Source organism: Cavia porcellus, unplaced genomic scaffold (genome assembly GCF_034190915.1).
Source record: "Cavia porcellus strain 051 isolate PalLab524CR breed Dunkin Hartley unplaced genomic scaffold, mCavPor4.1 scaffold_8, whole genome shotgun sequence".
Taxonomy (NCBI): domain Eukaryota; kingdom Metazoa; phylum Chordata; class Mammalia; order Rodentia; family Caviidae; genus Cavia; species Cavia porcellus.
In genome coordinates, this window is record NW_026947491.1 from 78553911 (window position 1) to 78568764 (window position 14854).

Sequence of the window (14854 nt, forward strand, 5' to 3'; positions counted from 1 at the left end):
ACTTCAAACTTCGATCTTGACCCAGGTCAATGATGTAGATACTGTCTTTCAGTGAGGGCAGAGGCAGTGAGCCTTGACTCTCAGTCTTTCAAAGTGTCAACAGCCAGTACTTCACAGTGTTCTGTCTGGCTAACTATGGTGTTCTGTGTGGCGAGTATAATAAATGCATTTTCAGTTTATAATACATAGAGGAAGGAGGACATGAGCCAAAAACTACAGATGGTTTCAAGAAACTTGGAAGATAAGTCTCCAGAAGGGACAAAGCTCTACAAACATTTTAATTTTATGTAAAAGACTTCTGTGTCAAACTAGGCACCTATGGAAAAAACTGGCTAGTAAACAGGAAATCAGCTGAGTCCATGTAATTTATAATAATTTGTTACAGTAATAGAAAACTAACAGATGGGGTATTAGGAAAAAGTGCCATTGGGTCCATGATAGAATGATCATAAATTAATGGTAGAGTGCAGTAGATTTCTTGAAAATTTTCTTTCTTATATCTTTTCATTCTCAGGAAAAATTCTCATAACATCAGTGAAAAGACAATATGAGTGATAAACAGAAGAAAAAATTACTTTAAAAATAAAGCATTTAGTTACTCTCAATAGGCTCCCATTATTTGTCTTTATCTGCAAAGAAAACTTGTTGCTGAAAATTCAAAACAAACAGTAGAATCACATTGCAGTTACTTATCATTTTTTCCTAAACTCCCAATAGTCAGCCACTAATACATTTCTTGTTTCTATAGATTTGTCTTCTTGATATTTTATACAAATGGATTCATTCAATATATGAGCCTCATTAATGATTTCAATTATCTTCTCAATGTTCATCAGTGCTGTTGTACATAATGGTATCTCATGGTTTTTTCATAGACAAAAAACATTCCATTGTATGGATATATCATATTTTACTTATCCATTTATCAAGCATGGACACTTGGGTTGGTTCTAATTTTGTCTATCATAAATAATGTAAAGGTGAATATTTTTATGTATGTCCACACATTTTCACAACTCTTCGGTATGGAACTGTTTAACAGCAGGATCTTTTCCCCATGAAGTTAAAAACAAAAAAGATTAAAAACAACAGTCCTGAATTGTAGCTTTTGCCATTTAACCAAGGAGGGCATATTTCCACAATGCTCAATTTCAGATGCCAATGTGGTATCAGCTGGTGTGGAAAATTCCTGTAAATTTTAACAACTTGTTCTTACCTACCGATCTGAGTCAATTCCAGGATAACATTGGTACTAGAAAGAAAAATGCAACACAGTCTGATTTAAAGGGAACCTAGAAATGTTTGGCTCATGTGATCAGAGATTAAGGACAGAGCTGACCTGAGTCTCGGTTTTCCTTCGCTCCTGCTTAGGTCTGAGCTGGTTGGCTATTTTCCATACTGTACCATAGCTGACTAGGAAGTTCCAGACTAAGAGACAATCCAAGAAACAAAAAATTCTATTCAAAGGTGGCAAAATAATTTAAATGAAGCTGAGGATAGGATTTTGGACGTTGAGGACAGGATGACAATTAGTGATCATGAAAGGATAGAACTTTTAAAAATAATAAAGCAGCATGAAGTAATAATCCAGCAGTCTCACGATGATGCCAAGAGAAAAAACATGATATTAATAGGCATTAAAAGCTGCAGGAGTCAATGCAAATGACATAACCAAAATATTTACAGAATAGAAGAAAATTTCCCAAACATGGGGAAAAATCTGATAGGCAGATAAGTGAGGCATATAGAGTGCCAAACAGTCACAACCAACATAAATCTACATCCAGACATATAACAATTGAGGTCTCAGACATATAGCATAAAAACAGAATTCTAAAAGCTGTTAGAGAAAAGACACAACTCACCTATCAAGGAAAGCCCATTAGAATCACAGCAGACTTTTCAGCACAAAACCTCAAGTCAAGACGAGCTTGGAGTGAGGTATTTCAAGCCCTGAAAGAAAACAATTTTCAACCCAGACTGATGTACCCAACAAAACCGTCATTCAAATTTAATGGAGAAACAAGATACTTCCATGACAAAGAACAACTGAAGAAATTCATGTCCACCAAGCCAATCCTAAAAAGAATATTGAAAGACATACTAGATAGGGATAAAAATGACCACAATCCCCAAAACAACAATAGAAAGAAACCACCAGGTAGGACAAGCAATTAAACAAGGAGGAAAAAAGCAGAAAGCAAACAACTGGAACATAATATGGCAAAGTCGAGCCAGTACATATCGGTTATATCCATAAATGTAAATGGCCTCAATTCACCTATTAAAAGAAATAGGCTGACAGAATGGATCAAGTAACATGATCCCACAATATTATGCATACAAGAAACACATCTGACCAAAAAGGAAACTCATAGATTAAAGGTCAAAGGATGGAAAACAGTATTCCATGCAACAGGAACCCAGGAAAAAGCAGGGCTTTGCAGACAATATGAACATCAAACGTAAAATGATTAAAAGAGATAAAGAAGGTCACTACATACTCAGTGGAAAAATTCAAGAGGAAGAACTAACAATTATAAATATATAAGCACTAAATACAGGAGCACCCAACTATATAACACAGATACTAATGGATATATAAAACCAAATACACAAGAACACAATTATAACAGGGGACCTTAACAGCCCATTATCACAAAAAGATAAACTAGACAAAAAGTCTGCAAAGAAATAATAGAACTAAATCATACCTGCAAGCAATTGAACTTAGTGAATGTTTACAGAGTGTTCCACCCAACCACCTCAGAATACACATTTTTCTCAGCTGTGCATGGGACATTCCCCAAAATATACCATATATTATCCCATAAAACATGCTTAAGTACCTGTAAAGCTACTGAAATTATCCCATGCATACTATCTGACCATAGTGCACTGAAATTAGAAATTAATGACAAAAAAATTACAAAACCTGAGTAAATACATGGAAATTAAACAACAATCTTTTGAACAACCAGTGGGCTACAGATGAAATTAAAGAAGAAATAAAGCAATACTTACAATTCAATGAAAATGTGGAAACAACATACTGTAACCTGTGGGATGCAATGAAAGCGGTCTTAAGAGGGAAATATATAGCAACAAATTGTCATATCAAGAAAACAGAAAAAGCAAAAACAACCTAATGCTTCACCACAAGCTTCTAGAAAAAGAGCTAAGTTAAACCTAAAGCTTATCGAAGAGAGGAAGTTGTAAAGATTAGAGCAGAATTCAAGGCAATTGCAACTAAAAAATATACAAAGAATTAATGAATCAAAACTATTTTTTGAGAGAATAAACAAAATTACAAACCTCTAGCTAACCTCATAAAAAAAAAAAAAAGGAAAGAAAAATACCCAAATTCATGCAATAAGGACTGAAAACAGGAAAATTACTACAGATCCCCTGGAATTTCAAAAGATCATCAATACCTACTTTGAAAATCTCTACTCACATAAGAGTGGAAAACACAGAGTAGATGGACAGGTTAGTAGAAACATATGAACTACCAAAGCTCAGCCAAGAAAATATAGCAATTTTAAATGACCCAATACCAGCTACTGAATGGAAAACATAACTAAAATCTTACCAACAAAAAAACCCCAGGTCCTGATGGATTCATGGCTTAATTCTACAAGAAATTTAGAGAATATTTGATACCAATACTCCTTAAACTCTTAAATTGAAAAGGAAACAATCCTCCCTATCTCATTCCTGGAGGCAAGTATCACTCTCATACCAAAACCAGAGAAAGACCCAACCAAAAAGGAGAACTATAGGGCAATCTCACTAATAAACATTGATGCAAAGAGTCTCAATAAAATACTGGTAAATAGAATGCAGCAAATCATCAAGAAGACTTTACATCATGACCAACTAAGATTCATTCCAGTATTGCAGGGAAGCTTTAACATATGCAAATCAATAAATGTAATATACCACATCAACAGAGCCAAAAACAAAAACCACACGGTCATCTCAATAGATGCAGAGAAAGCTTTCAATAAAGTTCAACACATGTTCATGATAAAAACCCTTCAGAAACTCGGAACACATGGTGTCTAACTCAATCCTATAAAGGCTATCTATGACAAACCAACAGCCAACATTTTACTAAATGGACAAAAATGAAAGCTTTTACTTTAAAATCAGGAACAAGACAAGGATGTCCATTATCACCACTCCTATGCAATATAGTTCTGGAAACAGTAGCCAGAGGAATCAGACAAGAAAGAGAAATAAAAGGAATAAAGATAGGAAAAAAAGAAGTTAAATTATCACTATTTGCAGATGACATGATATTCATATAGAAGACCCAAAAAACTCCATTAAAAAACTACTATAAGTAATAGGCAAATTCAGCAGTGTATCTGGATACAAAGTCAGTGATCAAAAATCAGTAGCATTCCTGTGCACAAACAAAAAACTCACCGAGAGAGAAATTATGGAAATATCACCTTTCATAATAGCATCTTAAAAATGAAATTCTTAGGAATCAACCTAACTAAGAATGTAAAAGACCTATATGATGAAAATTATGCTATGCTAAAAAAGGAGATTGGAAAGGATATTAGAAAATTGAAGGACATTCCTTGTTCTTGGTTAGGAAGAACCAACATTGTGAAAATGGCCATATTCCCAAAACTCTCATACAGATTTAATGCAATCCCAATAAAAATACCATTAACGTACCTCACAGATCTAGAGAAAACACTTCTAAAATTCATTTGGAAGCAGAATAAACCTAGAATAGCAAAGGCAATTCTGGACAACAAAGGCAAGGCAGAAGACATCTCAACTCCTGACTTGACACTCTACTACAAACTCACAGTGATAAAATCAGCATGGTACTGGCAAAGAAACAGAGCCGAGGATCAATGGAACAGATTAGAAGATGCAAGCATAACTACAAAGACACTCAGCCTCCTGATATTTGACAAAGGGGCTAAACATGCTCACTGGGAGAAGAATAGCCTCTTTAATAAATGTGTTGGAAAAATTGGCTCTCCACATGCTGAAGACTGAAACAGGATCCATGCCTATCACCACACACAAAACTAAAGTCTAAATGGATCAAAGATCTAAGTATTAAAAGATAAACACTAAATCTACTTGGAAGACAAGGTTCGCAGAAGTCTTGGAGACATAGGGGGTAGACAGAGAATTCATGAACAAAACGCAAACTGCATGAGAAACACTTCAAAGAATCAACAACTGGGATCTCATCTTACTGAAAAGTTTCTGCACTTCAAAAGAAATCACCAACAGAGTGAAAAGAAAACCCACAGAATGGGAAAGAATTTTTGCCAGTAACCCCTCAGACAAAAGACTTACATCCAGAACTTATAAACATCAAGCCCCCAAGACCCTCGTCAAAAATGGGCATCTGAGATGAACACACAGTTCTCAGACTGAAGATATACAAGTGGCAAATAAATACATGAAGAAATATTCACCATCACTGGTCATTCAAGAAACGCAAATTAAAACAGCATTGAGATTTCATGTCACTCTGGAAAGAATAGCTGCCATCAAGAAATCAACTGATTATAAATGTTGGTGAGGCTGTAGGGAAAAAAGAACACTGTTCCACTGTTGATGGGAGGTAGACTCATGCAACCACTAGGGAAATCAGTATGGAGATTTCTCAGCAGACTAGAATTGGAAGTTATATTCAATCCAGCTATTCCCCTCCTGGGCATTTTCCCAGAAAAACTGAAAAGGTCATATCACAGTGATATATGTGTACCCATGTTCATAGCAGCACAATTTTTAATAGCTAAATCTTGGAAATAGCTAAAATGCCCATCAACTGCAGAGTAGGTGAAAAAGATGTATTTTTATACAATGGAATATTACTCAGCTATAAAAAGGATGGTCTTGAGGCCTTCATGGGCAAATGGAGACAACTTTGTAAAGAAGAGAGGAAAATAAAGTTCTTTAAAGGATATAACTGCATGTATGTTTAAGTGTGAAGGATTGATAACCATATTACTAAGTTTTTGTTGCATCATTGAACAGAACTGTTTGCAGTCTCACTGTTTGAATGTCCACTTTGTATGAGTTACTTTTGTAACTTGAACAACTATTTGTAAGAGGACAATATGTAATTTATCAACTAGTGATTTCTTACTGTTTATTTTTTTTGAAGTTAGGTATTAATTCTACCCTTTTTCTTTTTTTGGTTTTTTTTTTTCTATTTAAATTTTTTAAAAAAAGAAAAGACTTGAATAGACATAAATAGGCAAGAGATAAACCACAGAAAACAAGAGGCCACAGTTGTCATCCACTTATGGGATGATCATTGTGGACTAGCTCACGTGATTAGTACAAATAATGGGAAAAGTCCGATTTTAAGGTAGCAAAATTCCTATGTGGAACAGGTGTGGGCTATGAGAGAAACTGAGAATTTGCAGGTGAATCAGATCATCTGAGCAAAGGGAATGGGGTTGCCATTAAAATGAGACAGGAAGAGCTGTAAATGTAGAGTGTAGAAGATTAGAGTCGGACTGAAAATCGTGAGTTCAGATGTAAACACATTAACTATGAAATGTCTTAGATAAGACCTTAAGTCTAAGATGAACATAAGAGTGTGAAGTTTGATAGGTTGTGAATGCATATAAATTTAGGAGTCAATAACTGCTGAATCCATATTAAAAGAAACAAGATTGCATGAAATACAGGGGTGGCAGCACACACCTGTAACCACATCCCTTTGAGGCTGAGGCAGAAGGATCAGCTCGAATTCAAGGCCAGCCTGAACTACAAAGTGAGACCTTGTCTCTAAAAGCAACAAAAATAAAAAAGAATTTCTGAGATTACAGAGTGTAGACAGAAAAAAAGAGAACCAAGGTCTAATTCCTACTACATTGCGCGTGTAAGTGGTTGCAAGAAAGATCCAAAAACAGTACGATGAGTAGCAATGGAACACTGAGGGTATTAAAGGAAAACAAAGACAGGATGGGGTTAGGAAACTAGTAAAGAAAATTACATCAAGGGGGAGGAAGAGGTTATCAAAGGTGTCAGACCTCCCAATGGTTCAAGTTTATATAAAACTCAGAATTGACCACTGAATTTAACAGCTTGTATATCTGGAAAAGAAGACTAAGAAACCTTGTAATCCAGGGTACTAATAGGAAGGGAATAACTAGAAGAGATAACCATTGTGAGTAAACTACTGCAATAGAAAAGAACATAATTGGGGTGGTAGCTTGTGAGAGAATGACTTGAGAGAAGAAAGACATTTTTTTATAATAAAGAAATGCATGTTTCTATGTTGATAGAAATGATTCAATTAGATTCAAAAATGATTACACAGAAGAGAGAAGTCATACTGAACCAGCATCCTTTAGTAAATAAGACAGGGTAATACCTGGTGATGAACGGGAAGGATACGAGTTTAGTTAGGAATATTGTAGTTCCCCTATGGCAAGGATAAGACAAGGTCCAGTAGAGGTGTCAGGAGATTAAAATTTTCTTCAAATATTTTCATCTATTAAGACAATAAGGCCATCATCTGAGAATAGGAAGAGGAGGTAGAAATGGAAATACAAGATTAGGGAGCAAAGTAACAAGGGAATGGGGCTGGACAGGACAGGGACCACATAGCATTGTTAAAGGTAACATTATGGGATAATGTGAGGTCCGTGGTCATGTATTTATCCCTATCAACATGGCTGCATATTTGTCTTCAGTAATGTTCAGTTCCAATGGATTCAGTAACAGAGTAGGTAGAACATTGTGTTTAACCAGTGCCATGACTGGCACGGATGTTCAGTGAAACCAGATAGTGGCAAGAAGGTATGGAAAAGGGACAGTTTACCAGTAAGGTGAAAGAAGATATCAAATGGCAAGTATTGTGACAGTATGGAAGAATCAATGAACTGGAAGTATCTATGGGTTTGAAGCAATTTTAAAAGACCCTAGAAGCATATATATACTGTATACAGTAATAGCTCTGTTCACAAATTCTTCTGTTCCCAAACAATTCAGTTCTCAAACACAAGAATTGTATACAAATTATATTACCCATCTTTCCCAAAATCTTAAAACAAATTTGATTCACAAGAATAACAAATATATACATACATGATACATGTGTATATATATATATATATATATATATATATGTATACACAAACACACACACATATATATATGTAATTGACACAGGAATACCATGAAAATGACAACAAGCTAAGAGTTCAGATTGTTGAAAAACCACAAGAAAGTATCTAGAAAGATGTGGACAAAAGCAACATTTATACCGAGAGTTTGTGAAAAACAAAACATTATCCACTGACATTAGATGCTTTTAGGGAGACATGCCAGACAACAGTCTGCTCTCAGCAGAGAGGACCAAGCAAATCTCACCTCACTTCCAGAGCCGCAGCTGTACTTGATGACTCGGAGTGCTGCAGGGGTAATACTGTTTCAGAGGGAAGTTACTGTTGGAGTGTGAAGATGGAGACCAAGTTGAGAGAAGAAATACAGAACTCTGCGGCTTATGGAAGTTTGGGGAGGGTGAGTGAAAAGGGCAGGAGATAGATGGGAGAGAGTTAAGAGAGAGTATATTATATTGACCAATATAAAGAATGAAGCTAGCCCTGCTGATTTCAAAACAGAAGTGACTATGATGAAGCTGTGTTGAAGAGGTGACTGTTTGGGTGTTTTGTTTATCCCCTATTGAAAGAGTTAGAGATTTGAAGCAGCAAAGAATTACCAGTGCCATTATTAGCCCATCATGATGGGCAGAATACTTAGGGGAAGGGGTTGGCCCCAGAGTACGGATCTAGATTTGACCCCTTTGAGGGGAAAGCTTACAGCAGCAAGTGTCAGGCTAAGGATTATCTCTTGGTGAAGAAATGGTCTTCAACCTTCAGATTCTATTTTTAAGAAATTAGAATGGTAAAGCTTGAACCCAAGCACCCAGCCCATGCCTTATATTGGACAGCCTCATAATTGTTAGATACATTGACATTTCATCCTTCTGATCATGAGTGGAATAGTTTTTTTTTCGTTCCTTTTGCCCTAAAAGAGCTAGTTTAAAAGAACAATTTTACGTATAGATCACTAAGGAGCAATCTCCTAATCAAATACAAAGTACATTATTTTTCATAAAATAAAATCGACACATGTAAACCAAGAGATAAGCATCATAGCTTTTATCCGAGGAGGTTACCTGTCAGCAGTCATCTATTCACACCTAAGTTATATATCCAAATATCCAATTATACTGAGCACCTGTTCTCCATTCACTGTGAAAAACAATAAGGAAACTACTATGATCCTCATCCTCATGATATTTAATCTAGTGAGGAAGAGAAACATTGACCAAGGTATTACATGAACGATATTCTGAATTTCCAGAAGAGCAAAAGAAGAGGACTTAGATTTTAGTTACTCACTCTCCAAGAGTTATCTGAAGCCAATTTTTCAAATCTCAAAAGGACCGAGATCCAGCAAGCTTACTTTTAGAGCTCTTTCATCAGAGTAATGTAGTCGTCATAGTAGGAAAGTAAAGTTGCTACACCATCGGGGAAAATTTTAATTTTTGCTATTGTTTTTATTGTGACTTGATCTTGCTGTTAGATTATGTTTGTAATGCATAATAATTTCATTTATCTTGGAGAATTTGGATATATACATTTCATATCTTCAGCAAGGTTCTTACCCTTCACTGTTTTGAGTACAATGTCTTCTGTTTCCCTTCCAGAATCTACTCCAAAGTTCATCAGAAATTAGTCTCAGCATCATTCAGTTGAAGTGAATTGTGATGTTTCTTTTGTCACAAAATCCTGTCTCAGGAAGAACCACAGTAGATAGCTGCTCTGCTAGAAGCAGAGATGCATACCCAGGGTGTGTCCTTGCTGTTCCACTGTGAGACAGGTTTGCAACGTTCACAAAGGAGCATTGCAGAGGCCATGACTTCTGAGTTTGGTTCCAGTGTTCGGTGCTTTGCTGAGACTATATCCTGCTTAAGGAGCTCCATAGACATCTCACTTTTTTTCAGATGAATTAAATTGTTTTATATACACACAATCTAAGAAAGTTTAACTTATTTTCTTCCTTCCTTTTTTTCCCTTCCTTCCATCCATGTGTCCTTCGATCCTTCCTGAACCAAGAATTGATCCCAAGGTCTTCTACCAGTTCTTTTCATTTTTTATTTTGAGACAGGATCAAATTCCCCAGGCTGGCCATGAATGTGCAATTCTCCTGCCTCAGCCTCCCAAATAGTTTGGACTACAGGCATGCATAATGGCTTCAGTCTTCTTATTAGCTACATGATGGTTCGTTTTGAGCTTCACCTCATGATTCTTGATTAAAGCATCCCAAACCATCCATTGGCTATTTAAACTGCCTTACTTACCTTGTCGGGTTTCCATGTCCTGCTACTCCAAAACCTGATTATGATATGGTACGCCCATGTTATTCAATAAAATATACTCACTGCTACTTGGTGGCAAAAACAATCCATTGATATTCCGAGGTTTGCTGTGATAAAAGATACAACTGATCTTCACACAACCAAGAGGTTGAGTTTCCCAGAAGCATGAAATGCTACAGTTTTGCTAGATGAAAAAAATAGGGGGGAATGTGATGAGTAGATGTCACATTCATAGTAAAGAGAAAGTGATACAACAGGACATAAAGTGGCAAAACACTGCAATGATCCATATAAGATCATTTCTTTTCTGGCTTTAATTGTGCCAGTATTAAAAGATGCAATGGATATTTCCAGAACATGTTTTTCCAGTTTTCTAAAATTTTAGGTTTAGACAAAGTGAAACATACCCAAATTGAATAATGGTAGGAAGAATAATTTTCCCAACCCTGTCATAAAATTATAACATGGCATTATTGAAGGTAGATGTTTTTAACAAAAGTGATGGAATTGAATAATTTTACCTGCATTTCCATGTGTCTAAATCTGCAAAGTGGATCTAAACATTTTTTCTCTCTCCATAATGAGCACACAGTGTCACTGCCAAGGGCCTCTTCGCAGTGTCGGAATCGGCACTGGGAACCCTAAAAGTGAAAGATAATCAGCATAGAGAACTCAACATTTTTATGTAAGTGGTTCATCAAGAACAGGTTGCTAATTAATTAAAGGACAAACGAGTGTATCAAAGAAGAATCAACAAAAAACATACTAGCAATGTAAACAATGTTTATATTTTATATTTAGATTATATTTAGTTTATATTTAGAGAGAAAATAACATGAAAAATCTAATCACTACATAATACAACATGCCAAGGATTGCCCATCAAATGTTTTTTGTTATCAGCTAATCCATAGGATTCACTAAGAATAGAGATGTAAGAGATCAGTGATACATTAATCACTACAGTTACAGAGCCATCTAATTTCTCTTTGAAGAAAGCCAGATAACTATTTTAAGAATAAGTAGATATGTTCTGTTTTTGGAGGCAATCTTTATCAAGCAATCCTTTTATTAGATCATCTGATTTGTTATTCTGTAGAGAGCCTTTTAAGGAGAAAAGTAACATAGTTTAAATTTTATATTATTATAAAATTTTAATTCATTATGCTACATAATATATATACTTTAGTCCTTTGGCCTAAAAAGATAAACAGCTGCAAATACATATGCATACTGACATATTCACATTACAAATGATATTATTTTGATAAGCTGCTATACATTTTTAAAATAAATTCTATGTTGTTTAATAAACAGATTTACAGTTGTAAAATTGCAAGCCACTGTTGTGCATAGAGAGGTAACACACAATAAAAATATTCCAATTTTTTTTTCTCTTTTTAACAACACAGATGCCATGGTTGTTCCTCATCTTCATTTTTCCCCTTTTCTTCTCTCTCTCTCTCTCTCTTTCTCTCTCTCCCTCTCTCTCCTGCTTCTGTCTTCACTCTTCTCCCCTTTGAAAAGTAGATCTGTACATGCTCCAAGTACAGAGTACTGGGAAGGGGCTTTGCAATCACATAAATGTGTATTCCAATACCTGGGTTCACTACTTATGAACAGTCACAAAGTTTTTGTTCAACTCATCTGTTTTCCGCCCCAGTTTTTGTTATTTGTGCAAAAAAAAAAAAATACCTTCTCAAGAAAATAGCTGTAAAAATTGTGCGGTAACATAGTGCAATTGCTCTTTTTTTCATTTCACTAAATTCTTGGTGATTAACTGAGAAATAGACAAAACTCTGAGATGCAAATTTCATTACTTGTCACCCTAGAGTTTAATCTAAAGACAACAGAAGTAGATCTAATTCCTATGTTCAACAGATCTGACTCCTTAATGTTTTATTAGTAGAAATGGAACACATTAAACTAGATCTACAGAATCTTTCATTGATTTCAGTTTGGTAAAGGAAGTTCCACACAAGTTTCTGCATTTATTTAGTTTTATGGTAATCCTTTAACTCTTTTCTTTTTCCCATTTAATTTTACAAATTTTAATTTATATTTGACTGATCACAGACCCCTTTCCATGATGTTTAATTACATACTTGCATACTTAGAAAGAATCTTGACAGGAGAAAATTCAGAAATTGTGTTAATCAATTTAAAATAGGGAATTAGATTTATTATAGTAAGTTTGACAGTGATCTAAATTCATTGTATGTCTGAAAAAACTATCCCAGGGCTGGGAGTTTGTCTTAGTGGCACAGCACCTGCCTGGCAAGTGCAGTTTAACTCCTGGCACCAAAACAAAACAAAGTATTAGTCAAAACAATATGACAGTAACGTACATAAAAACAATTTCAAACAAATCACAATTTTAAATCGTCCAGGAATTCCTTAGAGAAATTCAGTGTATCATAAAACATGAGAGGCTTTTACTCTAGTTTTTAAATATATAAAACATCTTGAGTAAAACAGTACATTTTGATTCAGCAGTGCAAACTATAGACAAATTCCTTCCTTCTACATTTCAGATATTTAAGCATGTAAAGTACTGTAAATTGTACAATATTTACCTTTATGCATGTGGAATTAAAAAAGAAATAGCAGTCATTCCCAACTTCTGTCATTTTTCAACTCCCTTGTTGCTAATCCAATGATTTGTTTATATATAGATAATGTATTGCAGGAATACAGATACAAGAACTATCAGTGCGTGAAGGGGAAAAGACTTCCTTTCCTCAGTCTTTGAGGCTATCAGTAGTAGTCCTTTAAAATACTGACCTCCTTTTGACAGTATATTACATAATAGATAATTATTTAATAAACTTAAATTAGAAGATACCTTCTCTAGCTTTGCAGAAATGTTGAAAGTGGTTGCTAGTAAGCACCCAACTCAAACTTCCAGAATTTTCTTCATTGTTACCTAACCCATTGTTTGCTCATCATAACTGACCTCATATGTAGCTTCCAGCTGGATTGCCTTAGTTAATACTACATATTGTTTATTCAATTTTAGTATATTAATCAAAAAAGACTACTAAAAACAAAGTTGAATATTCGGTCTGTCAATACTGTTTGAAGATGGTAACTAAACTAGTCTCTACTTTCATAGGTAAAAGTAGTAATTTCACAAGTAATTGACAGTTATCTAAACCTTCTACTATAAATTATTTGAAAATAAAACTAAAAATTTTAAATACAACAGTAACCATGCTATCTATAGTCTAAGAAAACAAGTATAATTACTTAAATATATACTCACTGAATTGTGGAAAAAATCATTGACATTATTACACAATCATAGGTACATGAAAATAAATGTTTCTAGTTATTTATCTTGTAGCTTTATTCCACTTCTCATTCATCATTAAAAGAGAAATAATTTCTTCTTATAACAGAAAGGTTCCAGAGATATTGAAAATGTTGGTAATTTGTTGAAAACAATGTAATATACTCTGCCAGATAGAGAAATTTCAATAAGCAGCTATTGAAGTCTTCATCCTAGTATTTGTACAAAAGGAATTAGAACCTAGAAGAGATTAATGAAAACATCTATCACAGGGAACTTGAAGATTATGAAGATAGTATTACACTAAGTCAAAATGTATGTTTAAATTGCAATGTAACTTCAACTGAAAATTTAAAAGATCAAGAGAAATACAGAATTCACTTTAAGTAAAACAGGATAAATTGGTATGAATAGAAAACTTTAGGATAATAATCTGGGAAATAAAATGAGATACTAAGATGTAGAAAAAAGTTGTATACCTGCCCATAACTGTAAAATATGAGATAAAGTCTTAAAGTAAATAAATAAGCAAATAAAGATTTGAGTAGATTCCTAAAAAAAACTGTCAAAAATATATAGAAAATATATCTTGGCCTTTGTGTTTCTCTACCTTATAACTGAAACAACAAATACCCATCTATAGAGTATACGGATGACATCTCTTTCCCATGACTTGGAGTTTCGCTGGACCATCTTCAGATGGTGTTACCAAACACCATTACTGCATGATTAAATAATTTCATACAGAAGAAATGATGAAAAATACTTTTATCTCTTAAAATTGTGAATGATCACATTCTATTAAATACAGCAAAAATAGGTCAAATCCACATGAGGATTTTTTTGTTTTACTCCAGAGCATATTCATTGGGTTTGTATATTTTGCTAGTCTTCTGAATACAGAGTCCTGTCTTTTTGTTTTAAAATTCTCTTTCCTTAATTTTTTTTCTTACTCTCTTCACTTCTTGCCTGTCATGAATTTCACTCTTCCGTTTTTTATAGAATCCTACCCATAGGTATTTTCATTCCCTGGAATGAAAAGCGATGGGAAATTTATCTCCATAGCTGAGGGTAGGCTTGAAAACTATTTTGTATTGGTCAAAAGAGAGCCACAATGAGTATCTTTCTCCTTTGTGCATGCTAAAAAACACATACAACAAATCAGAAAAGTC

The 14854-nt window shown here is 34.5% G+C and overlaps 1 protein-coding gene across 3 annotated transcripts in view; it reads right to left on the minus strand.

The window, feature by feature from the left end:
- CUNH12orf50 (chromosome unknown C12orf50 homolog) overlaps nucleotides 1-14854 on the minus strand; it is a 32311-nt gene that overhangs the window by 15920 nt on the left and 1537 nt on the right. For 2 of the 3 annotated variants that reach the window (XM_063255275.1, XM_063255273.1), the window contains exons 2-4: nucleotides 13656-13922; nucleotides 10912-11031; nucleotides 10454-10574 (exon numbers count right to left, since the gene is read on the minus strand). In XM_063255275.1, coding sequence (XP_063111345.1) covers nucleotides 10454-10574; nucleotides 10912-10923 — 133 coding nt within the window. In that variant the 5' untranslated portion in view covers nucleotides 10924-11031; nucleotides 13656-13922. Of the gene's footprint in view, nucleotides 1-10453; nucleotides 10575-10911; nucleotides 11032-13235; nucleotides 13304-13655; nucleotides 13923-14854 lie in introns of those variants that run through there. The other variant, XM_063255274.1, reaches the window with a different exon arrangement.